Source organism: Olea europaea, chromosome 11 (assembly GCF_002742605.1).
Source record: "Olea europaea var. sylvestris chromosome 11, O_europaea_v1, whole genome shotgun sequence".
Taxonomy (NCBI): Eukaryota; Viridiplantae; Streptophyta; class Magnoliopsida; order Lamiales; family Oleaceae; genus Olea; species Olea europaea.
Genome location: NC_036247.1, coordinates 36,948,996 through 36,963,408, shown reverse-complemented (window position 1 = coordinate 36,963,408; position 14,413 = coordinate 36,948,996). Strand labels below are relative to the sequence as shown.

Sequence of the window (14,413 nt, the reverse complement as noted above, 5' to 3'; positions counted from 1 at the left end):
ATTCCAAAGACTAGGCAGTATGGAGACATGCCGATCATGGTCTTGAATGCTGTTCTGTAAGCCCATAATGCATCGTCTAGCTTTTTAGACCAATCCTTTCTAGATGAATTCACAGTGACTTTTAGTATTCTCTTCAATTGCCGATTAGATACCTCAACTTGCCCGCTGGTTTGTGGATGATATGGAGTAGCAACGCGGTGTTTAACGCCATATTTATTCAGCAGCTGCTCAAACTGGCGATTACAGAAATGCTTGCCCCCATCGCTGATTATAGCCCGCGGTGTACCATATCGGGTGAAAATATATTTCTTCAAGAATCCAATTACTGTCTTTGAGTCATTTGTTGGCAATGCAATTGCTTCCACCCATTTTGAGACGTAATCTACTTCTACCAAGATATACTTGTTTGAGAACGAAGGGGGGAAAGGTCCCATGAAGTCAATTCCCCAAACATCAAATATCTCCACTTCCAAAATATTGTTCAGTGGCATTTCATTTCTCCTCGAGATATTCCCAGTGCGTTGACATCTGTCACATCTCTTAACAAACTCAAATGTGTCTTTAAACAGTGTAGGCCAGTAGAAACCTGATTGTAGAATCTTTGCAGCTGTTTTTGAAGCTCTAAAGTGTCCTGCATATGCGGATGAGTGACAGTGCTCGAGAATCTCATGTACTTCTTCTTCAGGTACGCACCTCCTCACTATCTGATTACCTCCTCGTCTATAGAGAATTGGATCCTCCCAGAAATAGTATTTTAACTCGACGAAGAATTTTTTTCTTTGGTGACTGGAGCAGTCAGGCGGTGGAATGGAACTGGCCAAGTAATTGACAATATCTGCATACCAAGGTGCTTCATCCACTCTCAACATCTGTTCATCTGGGAAGATCTCATTTATATCCACTAAATCTTTCGTCTCCCCAGGTTCTAGTCTGGATAGGTGATCTGCTACTACGTTCTCGGTGCCCTTCTTGTCGCGTATCTCAATGTCAAATTCTTGCAACAACAGCATCCAACAAATTAATCTCGGCTATGCATCCTTCTTTGTGAGCAGATACTTTAATGCAGCATGATCAGTATAGACGATGATTTTAGACCCGACGAGGTATGACCTGAATTTGTCAAATGCAAATACCATAGCCAATAGCTTCTTTTCAGTGGTTGTATAATTTATTTGTGCATCATTTAGAGTTCTGCTTGCATAGTAGATCACATGAAAAATCTTGTTCCTCCGTTGTCCCAATACTGCACCTATAGCGTGATCACTTGCATCACACATCAATTCAAAAGGCAATTCCCAGTCTGGTGCTACAATTACTGGTGCTGTCGTAAGCTTTTCCTTTAAAGTGTTGAAGGATGTGAGACAATCCTCATTGAACTCAAAGGTTACATCTTTCATTAGCAAATTGCACAAAGGTTTAGTGATCTTCGAGAAATCTTTTATAAACCTCCAGTAGAACCCAGCGTGCCCCAAAAAACTGCGAACTCCTTTAACTGATGTAGGCGGTGGTAATTTCTCAATCACTTGAATTTTTACCTTGTCTACCTCAATTCCTTTTGCCGATATCCTATGCCCAAGTACAATGCCTTCCTGCACCATAAAGTGGCATTTTTCCCAATTTAAAACCAGGTTAGTCTCCTTGCATCTCTGTAAGACCAAATTCAAGTGGTTTAGACATTCATCAAATGAAGATCCAAATACTGAGAAGTCGTCCATGAAAATCTCGATAAACCTTTCAATCATATCAGAGAATATTGCCATCATGCACTTCTGAAATGTAGCTGGAGCGTTGCAAAGACCAAAAGGCATCCTACAATAAGCAAAAGTACCGTAGGGGCAAGTGAAAGTGGTCTTCTCCTGATCCTCTGGTGCGACAGGTATCTGATTATAGCCGAATATCCATCAAGAAAACAGTAGTGTGAATGTCTAGCCAACCTCTCCAACATCTGATTGATGAATGGGAGTGGGAAGTGATCTTTTCGTGTAGCTGCATTGAGTTTGTGATAGTCAATGCAAACTCTCCAACCCGTAACTGTTCTGGTAGGAATTAGTTCATTCTTCTCATTTTTCACCACTGTGATTCCCCCTTTTTTCGGTACCACTTGAACAGGGCTGATCCATGCACTATCCGAAATTGGGTAGATAATTCCTGCATCCAATAACTTCAGTATCTCTGCCCTGACCACATCCTTCATGTTTGGGTTCAATCTTCTCTGACTTTCTATGCTAGGCTTGCAATTTTCCTCCATTAAAATTTTATGCATACACAGGGAAGGATTGATTCCTTTAATGTCAGCTATTGTTCAACCAATCGTCGTCTTGTTCTCTCTAAGTACCCTGAGCAGTTTTTCCTCCTCCATCTCACTGGCTGTGTTCGAAATAATTACTGGAAGTGTATCTGACTCTCCTAAATAAGCATATCTGAGATGTGGCGGTAGTTGTTTGAGTTCTAAAACTGGCGGTTGCTGAACTGAAGGTAGTGGCTTTGTGTTTCCCATCCCCAGTTCCTCAAAGTGCCTCTTTCGTGTGTATGGCGGGTTGGTCTCTAAAAATCTTGCACATGTTTCAACTTCAAAAGACTCTGACTGGATTGATTGGGATTGTGCAATACATGCCTCATAGGCATCAGATGGACCGTGTAGTAAGAATGTTTCTTGTACTGCCTTGTTTCTTGTACTGCCTTGTCAATAATGTCAACTTGATAACAGCTGTCAGATTCTGCTGGTAATTTCATTGCCTTGAATACAGTGAATGATATCTGCTCCTCTCCCAATCTTAAAATCAACAGACCTCTTTGAACATCAATTAACGCTCTCCCTGTTGCCAGAAATGGTCTCCCAAGTATCAATGGAATGTCCTTGTCCTCTTCCATGTCCAGGATAAGAAAGTTTGCTGGGAATATGAACTTCTCAACCTTGATAAGCACATCTTCAATTTTTCCTCTGGGATGTGTCAGTGACCTGTCAGCCAGCTGAAGTGTCACAGTGGTTGCTTTAGCTTCTCCCAATCCTAGTTTTCTGAAAACAAACAAAGGCATTAAATTAATACTTGCACCGAGGTCACATAATGCTTTATCAAAATATACTTCACCGATTGTGCAAGGAACAGTAAAACTCCCTGGATCTTTTAGTTTTGGTGGAAGCTTATTCTGAATTCTGGCACTACATTCCTCAGTAAGCATGACTGTCTCATGATCTTCCAGCTTGCGTTTATTTAATATGATATCCTTCAGAAATTTCACGTAGCTAGGCATCTGGAACAGTGCATCAGCTAGTGGGATGTTGATATGGAACTTTTTGAAGATTTCTAGAAATTTTTTGTATTGTTGCTCCACTTTCTGCTTCTTCAAGCACTGTGGAAAGGGAATCGGAGGTTCGTAGAGGTTGACTGTGACTTTGGCCTTATCTTGTGATTCTTCTGAATTTTTCTTTGAACTTGATTCCTTTACAACAGTCTCTTCTTCAGCGGAAGAAGATGTTTCTCTAATCACCCCCGGTCTCTTGACATGGAATTCAGGTAATTGCACTCCACTTTGAGTTGTAATGGCCTTGGCTTGCTCTTTAGGATTGATTTCTGTATTACTTGGTAAGTTACCTGGTGTTCTGCCAGTCAATGCGATGGCTAGCTGCCCCATCTGAGTTTCCAAATTTTTGATGGCTGCATTTTGATTTTGAAGTGTAGCTTCGGCCTTCTCCATGAATTTTCCTATCATATCTTCCAATTGAGGCCTCTTCTCCTGTTGTTGAAATTGCCCCTGTGGCTTATTCTGATTCTGGTTGCTCCAAGAGAAGTTGGGATGTTTCTTCCAGCTGGGATTGAAAGTCTCGCCATATTGATTATGCTACTGGAGTTGTCCCCACTGTGTGTAATCTACTTGCTCAATTCCTTGCATGAGTAGAGGGCAATCTGATGTTTTGTGCTCGGCTTCACATTCCTCACAATTGCTCTTCTTAGCTTGTGATGCTTGTGATATGCTTTCCACCTTGTGATACAGAGAATCAATTTTTGCAGAGATTGCTGAATAAGCGTCCACCTCGTAGACACCTGGAGTTTTCTTTGGAATCGCTCTCTCAGAAGACCACATGGCTGATGTGGTAGCCATTCGCTCAAATAATTCCAATGCCCCGTCAACTGTTCTTGTGGATATTGAGCCATCTGATGCTGAATCTACCATGCTCTTATGGTATAGAAGTAATCCTGTGTAGAAGAATCGAATCTGGGTCTTTTTATCGAACCCATGCTGAGGGCATTTCCGGAGCATGTTTTTAAATCTGTTCCATGCTTCATCAAATGATTCAGTCTCTCCTTGATTGAATACTGATATATCATGTCTCAGCTTTGCTATCTTGGCTGGGGAAAAGAACTTTGTGCAGAACTTGTATGCCAAATCATTCTATGTAGTGATACTTGCAACCGGGAGTGAATCCAACCATTCAAGTGCTCTGTCTCATAACGTATGTGAAAAAAGCCTCAACCTAATAGCGTCATCCGAAATCCCTTGGTATCTGAAATGTTGACACATATCTAGAAATCGAGATACATGTGTGTGTGGGTTCTCCTCAGCCTTGCCATAAAATTGGTGTTCATTTTGAAACAGCTGTATCACATTGGTCTTCAACTGAAAATGAGGTTGCCCAAACGGTGGATACACTATGCTGGACTGGCTTTGAATCACTTGAGGAGTCAAGAAATCCTCCAGAATCTCATTTCCCTTGTCCATTGCCTCTCCTTCGTTAGCATGAATCATGGAAATTGTTTAATTCGTTGGCCATTTGTACTTGTGCTTCGCGGTGATATCTTTGTCGTCGATGAAAGGTGTGCTCAATTTCAGGATCAGCTGGAATCAATTCTCCTCCAGGCAATCGTGACATGCAAATCTGATAATTAAAACCAGTACGAGCACTGAGATTCAAACAATTTAATTAACTAAAACACAAATAAAGGATAATAAACTAAAATAAAAATAAAAATAAAAACAAAATTATGCTAGTAAAATAAAAAAATTGAGTTCGAATTAGTGCCTCAAGAAATAAAATTAAACTAAACTCAATCCCCGGCAACGGTGCCAAAAACTTGTTCGCGAAATATTTCTTTCGATTTAAATTACCGCAAGTGTACGGGTCGTGACAAGTAATAAAGTGGACTTTAGAAGTCCGAGTATCGTCCCACAAAGAAAGAGTAGTTCAATTTTATTTATTTTAGCCTTAATCGAAACTAATTGACTTAAGATGAATTTTAGAATTAAAAGCCCTAATTTTGGGAGAAATCCCCAAATTGAAAAACTCTACTTTCAAATCAAACCCTAATTACTCAAATTCACTTAACGAATGACTCAATTACGAAATGTTATGAAAATAAATGAAATGTATTGTCAATTTATGAAAATCTATGTAAAATGAATGCACTAGGATCACGAATCCCCAAATAATTATTAAGTAAACCCTAATTTCTCAATTTTGATAATCCAATGAGAATTTGACAAATCAGTGCTCCTAAATCTATTCAATATTCTCTCTCGAGATGTATTGAACCTATTCTCATAAATTACCAGCCTATATTTCTATGACGGATGCAATTATATAAGAACGCATGTAATTTTTTATGAGCAATTAAAGATTTGCATAGAGCATAGGGGTATATTTCTATCCTCTATCGGACCCTATGATAAGTTATATATGTCGAGTTTAATCCAATTTTCTCAAATTCAGAATTAAACCACCAAAATTTACACAAATTAAGTGCACATTAATTGTGGAAATAAATAAAACAATATAATTCATTCAAATAATCCCATCGAACTATGAATTCAAAGTCATGAAATAAAAGGTTTAATAATAATTACATGGTTCATTAGCCTATCATGATAAAAATAACGAAATCTATCAAGTTTTGAATAAAATACATCACCGAGTTATCAAAATTTGAAGAAATCTTGTAAATCTTTGCGTCAATCCTTGTTTGTGCCTTCAAATCCTCTCCAAAATGAATGTTTTTGCCTCACAATTCATTGCTTGCGGCTTCTGGACGTTTATTTGCTATTTAAACCCGTCGAAATTAGGTTACCAAAGGAGTTGCAATCATATAAGGAAACTGCAAAAATTGGGCACAGGCTATACCTATGCGATCGCATAGGTATATGAAATATGGCGTTTTTAATCCCTGGAGGGTTACTCGCGACCGCATAGGTTTTCTACTATGCGACCGCATAGTAGAGTGAACTTCTAAATTGAGTCATTTTGATCCTCAAGTTTCATTCCTTCACTCATTGACCTCCTCTCTTGTTTCTAGTTACTCCAATGTTCTATTATAACTTCCAATTGGTGCTTAGCTTGATCAATTGCTTGATGTGTTCATCGGATCAACTTTCAGATAATTGCAATTTGGTCCCTGAATTTTCATTTTGCTCCAATTTGGTCCTTTTTCGGCTCTTTTCTCCTGAATTCCACTATTTCTATAGAATCACCTACATTGCATGAATTCGACAAATTTAAGTAACAATTCAATCATTTTACTTGTATTTAAGTCATATTTGTGATGTAAATAAGTGTGCAAAAACACACTTATCATCTGTACAAGACTAGATATTGCTCATGTAGTATAAATTGTGAGTAGATTCAAAACCAATCCAGGAAAATAGCATTGGAAAGCAGTGAAATGGATACTGAGATATCTACAAAGTACTATCGATAAATGTTTGTGTTTTGAAAGAGGCAAGCTGACACTACAAGGTTTTGTAGACGTAGATTTTGCTAGCGAGGTCGACACAAAAAAGCACCATCGGTTATGTATTCATAGCTTGTAAGACTACGGTGATTTGAGTTTTGGAAAAATAGAATATTGTTGCTTTATCCATTACAGAAGCAAAGTACGTGGCAGTAACCGAAGCTAGCAAATAGATGATTTGGTTACAAGGTCTATTGATAAATTAAAATTGGGTTTCAAGCACCTGAAGAACGTTTTGCACAATGATAGTGAGAGTGCTAGCTATACATCTGGCTAAGAATTCAGCATTTCATTCAAGAACTAAGCACATAGGACTTTGTTATCACTTCATCAAATCACTCTCAAAGGATGAAGTATTAATATTGTAAAAGATCCAGGGTAGCAAAAACCCAACCGACATGTTAACCAAGACAATAACTACGGAAAGAATGAAGTTGTGCTCAACAATTGGTCTTCAAAATTAAGACTGAAAAGATGATCCACACGATTTTCACTAAAATGAAATTGCTCGTACAAAAAATGCAGGATGCCTCAAGGTAAAGCCACATTAGTCTCCAACTGGGAGATTGTTGAGTAGTGGAGCCTAATATTTAGGCTTCACATTTTCTCAAAGTTGGCCTTCCCATTTGAAAGTTTGGAAAGTTTTTTCTTTGCATTTAAGAAATAATATCATGCATTAGCTTTTCTCAAATTTCAAACGCAATTGGAAATGACATTAAATTCCCTGAATGAATTGACACGCAATTTGAGCAAAATTGTCAAAAAGGAGAAAGATTATGTTTCCTAACAATTCTCTATAAATAGGATGCGTAGAATGAAATTGAGAGCGAGATATACAGAGAGTGAGTAGCATTGAGTAGAGAGTTAAAGCGAGAGAAAATTGAGAGATCGTCTCTGCATAGGCAAATAAAATACAGAGGGTGTATTGTTATATTTCTCTTCTTCTCTTGTTGATATAGTGAAAATTGGTGTAGGTTTTGTATGCAGGCATGATTGTCGAATCATGTAAATTCTTGTATTGTACTTTCACTTACTTTTGCTACTTCTTTCTTCTCAGATTAAATTATTTTGTGTCCAACCGATCTGTCAGAATTTGTAGCATCTAATTCCTGACACAGAGGAGTGGGGTTGGATTGGGTGGTATTGGATGGAGTGTATGCGAGGAAGATGAACAATATTAATTTTATTTTTTATTTTTTTCTTGCAGTGTTAACGATCTTGCAGTGTTAACGATCTTAGTGTGACGTCTGCCACTATGCAATTTCGTAAAAGGCATGAAATTGAATACATTGCAATGATGAACATATAATTCATATGAATATTTAGTTGAGTAAATAGTCATGCCAAGAAAATTCAATGACCATTTATTTACATACATAATATACACATTTTATTTTAATGTGAAACTTGTTCAACTTATAAGTGGGGACTAAGTCTAGTACGATTAGGATTATCCCACGCATATGTAAGTAGAATTATTGGACCTCAAATCTATGCGAAGGAAGGAGCAATAATTTGCGCAATTATTGGACTGATGTCTTCATTTATACAAACAAATCCCTAATTATGAAATTTACGGGTTTTGATGAAGATATGGAATTAGATTTATGAAAAAAAGGAAAAAAGAAAAAATTAATGTAGATAATGGTAATAACCATGAAATTCAACATGTGGTTCATGAGCAATGGCATATGTCGATTGATTTAGTAAATCATCTAATGTGCACTAGGCCCATGGTGTAAATAACTTGAATACTTCCCGTGCCAATTTCTCCCCGCCCGATAACTAACACACAGACAATGTCCATCCATTTTTGAGGTATAAGTTTGTACTAACAAAGCTAAAAGGAACCCATGTTTTCTTGCAGTCTGCTAAAAACATTTGCTTTGCCATGGCATTGTCTTCCACCATGATTTTCAGAGTGAAACGGTGTGAGCCCGAACTGGTGGTGCCGGAAAAACCTACACCTCCTGGAATAAAGAAACTCTCCATCATAGATGATCAAGAAGGTTTTAGGTTTAATTTTCCTGTGATGTTTTTCTATAAAAGGAGTCCTTCGATGAGAGGGCAAGATCCAGTTGGAGTCATTCGAGGAGGAGTTGCTAAAGCTCTGGTCTATTACTTTCCTTTAGCTGGTAGGATTGTGGAAGGAGCAGAGAGAAGACTTATGGTTAATTGCAGCGGGGAAGGAGTGTTATTTGTAGAGGCTGATGCAAATGTCATGATTGAGCAGCTTGGTGACAGCGTATTGCCGCCATGTCCATTGAAAGAGGAACTTCTTCACGATGTACCTGGTTCTGAAGGGATCATTGGCTGCCCTCTTTTGCTGATTCAGGTAAGAACTCCAATAAAATTATTAGTCTTCAATATAATTAAGCACTTGAATACTTATTTTTTTACAATCAAAAGTTAATAAAGATAAAAATTGGGAGTAAACTTGGAACTTGCATTTACAAAATGCAAGTATAGTAACAAATTTCGTAATCCAGAAAAATTATTAACATTGTAACATTATGACGGCATGGTCGAGTGGTAAGGCAGGGACTGCGAATCCGTAGTCCTTTGATATCATGCCACTCCGTGAAAATAAGATAAATAAGATGGAGTCTTTGTCATGCTGCAAATAAAAGAACGGAAATTTGCACTTTTCATCTTCATCGTTTGTGAACTGTAACAAATTTATCATCAATTGTTTTTAACATAATTCATCCACAACATTTCAAATATGTAGCAAAATTCACCGTTACATCCATATAGACTATTGAATGACGAATTTTTCATTCTCTTTAAATAAAAAAAAATAAAGTAAAGCATTAAAAATAAATTAATAATAAAAAATTATAAATAGAATCACATAACTTTTTAAAATAGTACAAAAAATATTATCCCAATTTAAAAAATTATATACATGATAACATATAAAAAAAATTTCAAAAAATTCATCTTCTCCTGCCAAACTTAGCCTTTATTTGGCTCAAATTTTAATTAATGTGAGTTAAAGTCAAACAATCAATATTAATCAAATCTTTCATGGGTCCCACAATTTTTGAACTATACATTTCAATTTTTTTTTATCAAAATATACTAAAAATCTAATTTTAATTTCCACTAAATACCCTCTTATCCATCAACTCCTGTCAACCATACATTATCCAATAAAATAATATTACACATACACCAAAAAAAATTCTTATTTTTTAATCATACATTTTCCAAAAAATCATTATTCCAAAATATTTTTTCCCCCCAAATTCATTTGAATGGATATTTCAATTAATGCAAATGCAGGTAACCCGATTCATCTGTGGTGGATTTTCCTTGGGAATCAGAATTAACCACACAATGGCAGACGGCTATGGGATAATGCAATTTCTAAATGCTATTACCGAATTTGTTAAAGGTGCTTCTGCACCATCTATTCCACCAATATGGGAAAGAGAACAATATTTTATTGCAAGATCACCCCCAAGAATTACATGCACACACAATGAGTATGAAGAAATACCATACGCCAAATCTTCCACAAACGTTGTTGATTCAGAAAACTTGGTTCGAACAGCGATTTTCTTTGGTCCTAAGGAGATACAGGTCCTTCGTAATCATCTGATGGAAAAATTTCGTGGGTGTTGAAGATTCGATCTCATCACGGCATGCTTGTGGAAATGCCGCACAATTGCACTTAATCCACCCAATCCAGACGAGAAAGTTCGTCTTTCAGTCACGATGACTGCGCGTGGCATATCAGGCCTACGTTTACCAGCCGGATACTACGGAAATGCATTTACTTTTCCAGCGGCTGTATCCACCGCCAGAATCCTATGCACCAGTCCATTATCATATGCAATTCATTTGATTCAAAATGCAAAGGCTCAAATGACTGAGGAGTACGTTAAATCAGTTTCAGATCTTATGGTGATCAAGAAACGACCAAAATATATAGCTAGCCGGAATTTGATTGTTCCGAACTTTACACTGCAAGGTTTTGATAAGGTTGATTTTGGGTGGGGCAATCCAATTTACGGTGGGATTCCTTTCGCCACTTCAGATTTTGGCGTTTACACGAATTTCAAGAACAGTAAGGGAGAATATGGAGTTGTAATATCCTTATTCTTGCCACCTTTGGCTTTGGAAAAATTCAAAAATGAGGTTAAGAAGATGACTGGTGAGTCAGTAATTCAAAAAATATTATCTTCTTACTGAATATGCAAGGAGAGTTCATTAGTGTCCTAAGAATGTTTCTCCTTTACCTCAAAAGAGAATCCGTTTGGATCTAAAAGTGTATTGTATTGAATTTCAGTTTCTCTATTTGTTTCAATAGTCGATGATTTTATTAGAAAATGGAAAATGATTGATGAAGTGGCACCTATCACCAAACATCACAAATACATAATGATCTAGGACATGTTGGTGATATTGGAGAAATAAGTACTAGTTGAAATAAAACATTTTAATTTCGGATTGGATCCATAAGACCATTCTGAAAAGAGAACGACGAGAGGAACAATACTCACCGCTGTACGACGAATTTCAGTCATTCGAGTTCGTTTAGAACTCAAAAACTGATTTTTAAAGTTTTGGCACTATTTTTGTCAATTCGTTTATTTTTATTTATTTATTTATTTATTTTTTGTAATTTTAGTTTGTTTAAACTTAGTTTTCATTACTTTTAGTTGTTTTAAACTACATTTCCATGTAAGCCCTTATAAATTAGAGGTTAGTTCGTTTTTTTTTTATTATCCAAATTTTGTAATATCAAGGTTTTCGCTTGAATTCATTTTTTTAGTTGCGTCACATAGCAAGTTGGAATTTGATTGTTACAGACTTACCTTTCCCCACTTCAGATTTTGGTGTTTAAATTTGATGTTTGAAATTTATAAGAAGTAACTTCTTAGTCACTCAATAATTCTTGGGACTATCCCTGATCAAATTGTAATATTTGCTTCACCTCATTACTTTTATTAGACTACTGAAAGGGTGTGATTTATTTCAAGTCCAGGGTAAAAATAAATCATATATTGATACTTATTTTAAGTATAAATCTCCCAAAACATGTTATATATGTCTCTCCGACCACTTATTATTTTTTCTATCTGTCTTGTTAAAAAAATATCACTTATCTTTCTTGTGCGTTTTGATCACGAGAAAAATTGATATGTAGCAATAAATCTTTTACACGAATTTAAAGAACAATAAGAGTGATGGCTGTGTAAAAATTCAAAAAAGTAGATAAATTGTGAGCCAATATTTCCAGAAGGTAAGCTATATATTGGTCAAATGATACATTTCAATATTCCCTCCCCCGACCCCCACCCCCTTTTTGCCCCGTTTGGTTTTGCTCATATTTTTAGTATATTTTGAGAAATTAATAAAATGTATTGTTGAAAAGTTGTGAGTATCATGGAATGTATAGACTTAAATTTTTATCATTTTTCTTAGCTAAACCAAGCATAGGAAGCCTGGCACATTTTTCCTTAGTCGTCATTGAAGGACCCTTATTCGCCATGCCAAAACTATGTGAGTTATTGGTATAACACAAGTTGTATATATAAGAAGTTACTTATAATCTCCTTGTAATGCCACAAAAAAGAAAAAAAAAAAAAAAGATTTGACAAAATGTGTAGATAATAAGTGAGTGTATACTAGTTTTACGTGTATGATTCAATTTAAAATTTAACTTTTAACTTCTCCTTATAAATACCATATATGAAACACCCACCTAGATTTTATTTATTTATTTATTTTTATTTTTTTGTGTGTGTGTTTGTGTGTTTCTCCTTCTACTTCTAGTTCTAAGAGATTACATTTGAATCTAAAAGTGTGTTATATGATCAATTTCAATGTCTAAATTTGTTTCACGGATACCCCTCATGATAGATTTTCGACATTTAGGCTAGACTGGTACGTAATGAGATAACATTGGAAACCAGCTCAGTGAAGATATAGAACTTAACCAGACAAATGATTAGTTTACAAAATAAGAAATTTTTAAATAAACCACGTTGTCTTGAGTGTAAATTGTAGCAAGGAAAATGAAGAAGTTGATAAGGTTTTAGTGCTGAATCACAAATCACAAATGATAGAAAATGACAGGAAATTTGATGGTAGACACATGTGGTCTAACTGTAATCTAAAATATGTGGAAATGAAAATATCATTGACTCAACTCCCATGTGATGTATTAGTTCTTAAAACGTGTTTTTCAAACAAATGGTGATGATCATGTAGATCAATTCGGGGCCCAGTAGTAGCACAAGAAAAGCAATCAAATTTAAGAACTCAATTAAAGCACGTGAATTGTTGCACGGCAAAATATAGAGCATGTTTGGGTGGATAAATAGGAAACCTCTAGAACATGATTTAGCAAAGTGCTAATTTGAGATAAATTTTAAAAAAGTTTCTAAGAATTGAGTTTAATCGTTCATTCCATGGGACTTAAAATTTTTTATCAACTTTTAAAAATACATTTCGTCAGCTTTAATCGAAATTTGCTTTGTCAAACAACCCCTATGTAATGGAAATCTCTCGATAAATCTTGATTACAGGCTCAAAAAACAATCAACAATCTTTAACTTCCAAATTTAATGTGCCAATGGCCCCCTACCCGCCCCTTGCATCTCTAAGAAAGAGCATTTTCACAGTATAAATTGATACTCAGTGCCCTAAAACTATCCAAGCTAAGCTATCTTGAAAGCAAGGAAAATGAAAAAGTTGATAAGGTTTTCGTGCTGATCAATCACAAATCACAAATGATAGAAAATGACAGGAAATTTGATGGTATTCACATGTGGTCTAACCGTAATCTAAAATATGTGGAAATGAAAATATCATTGACTCAACTCACATGTGATGTATTAGTTCTTAAAACGTGTTTTTCAAACAAATGGTGATGATCGTGTAGATCAATTCGGGGCCCAGTAGTTGATCAAGAAAAGCAATCAAATTTAAGAACTCAATTAAAGCACGTGAATTGTTGCACGGCAAAATATAGAGCATGTTTGGGTGAATAAATGGGAAACCTCTGGAACATGATTTAACAAAGTGCTAGTTTGAGATAAATTTTAAAAAGTTTTTAAGAATTGAGTCTAATCGTTCATTCCATGGGACTTAAATTTTTTTTTTTATCAACTTTTAAAAATACATTTCGTCAGTTTTAATCAAAATCTGCTTTGTCTAACAACCCCTATGTAGCGGAAATCCCTCGATAAATCTTGATTCTGGGCTCAGAAAACAATCAAAACTCTTTAACTTCCAAATTTAATGTGCCAATGGCCCCCTACCCGCCCCCTACATCCCTCGAAGAAAAAGCATTTTCACAGTATAAATTGATACTCAGTGCCCTAAAACTATCCAAGTTAAGCTATCTTGAAAGCAAGGAAAATGAAGAAGTTGATCAGGTTTTAGTGGTGAATCACAAATCACAAATGATAGAAAATGACACGAAATTTGATGGTAGACACATGTGGTCTAACCATAATCTAAAATATGTGGAAATGAAAATATCATTGACTCAACTCCCATGTGATGTATTAGTTCTTAAAACGTGTTTTTCAAACAAATGGTGATGATCGTGTAGATCAATTCAGGGCCCATTAGTAGCTCAAGAAAAGAAATCAAATTTAAGAACTCAATTAAAGCACGTGAATTGTTGCACGGCAAAATATAGAGCATGTTTGGGTGAATAAATGGGAAAC

General features: G+C 35.9%; 1 protein-coding gene across 1 annotated transcript; it reads left to right on the top strand.

Moving 5' to 3' along the window:
* Positions 1–8,227: 8,227 nt before the first annotated feature.
* Positions 8,228–11,037, top strand: LOC111404278 (methanol O-anthraniloyltransferase-like). The gene is made up of 2 exons (XM_023033103.1): positions 8,228–9,057; positions 10,011–11,037. Exons 1-2 carry the CDS (start codon positions 8,614–8,616, stop codon positions 10,350–10,352), a joined length of 786 nt encoding a protein of 261 aa, XP_022888871.1. The 5' UTR covers positions 8,228–8,613; the 3' UTR covers positions 10,353–11,037.
* Positions 11,038–14,413: the final 3,376 nt, after the last annotated feature.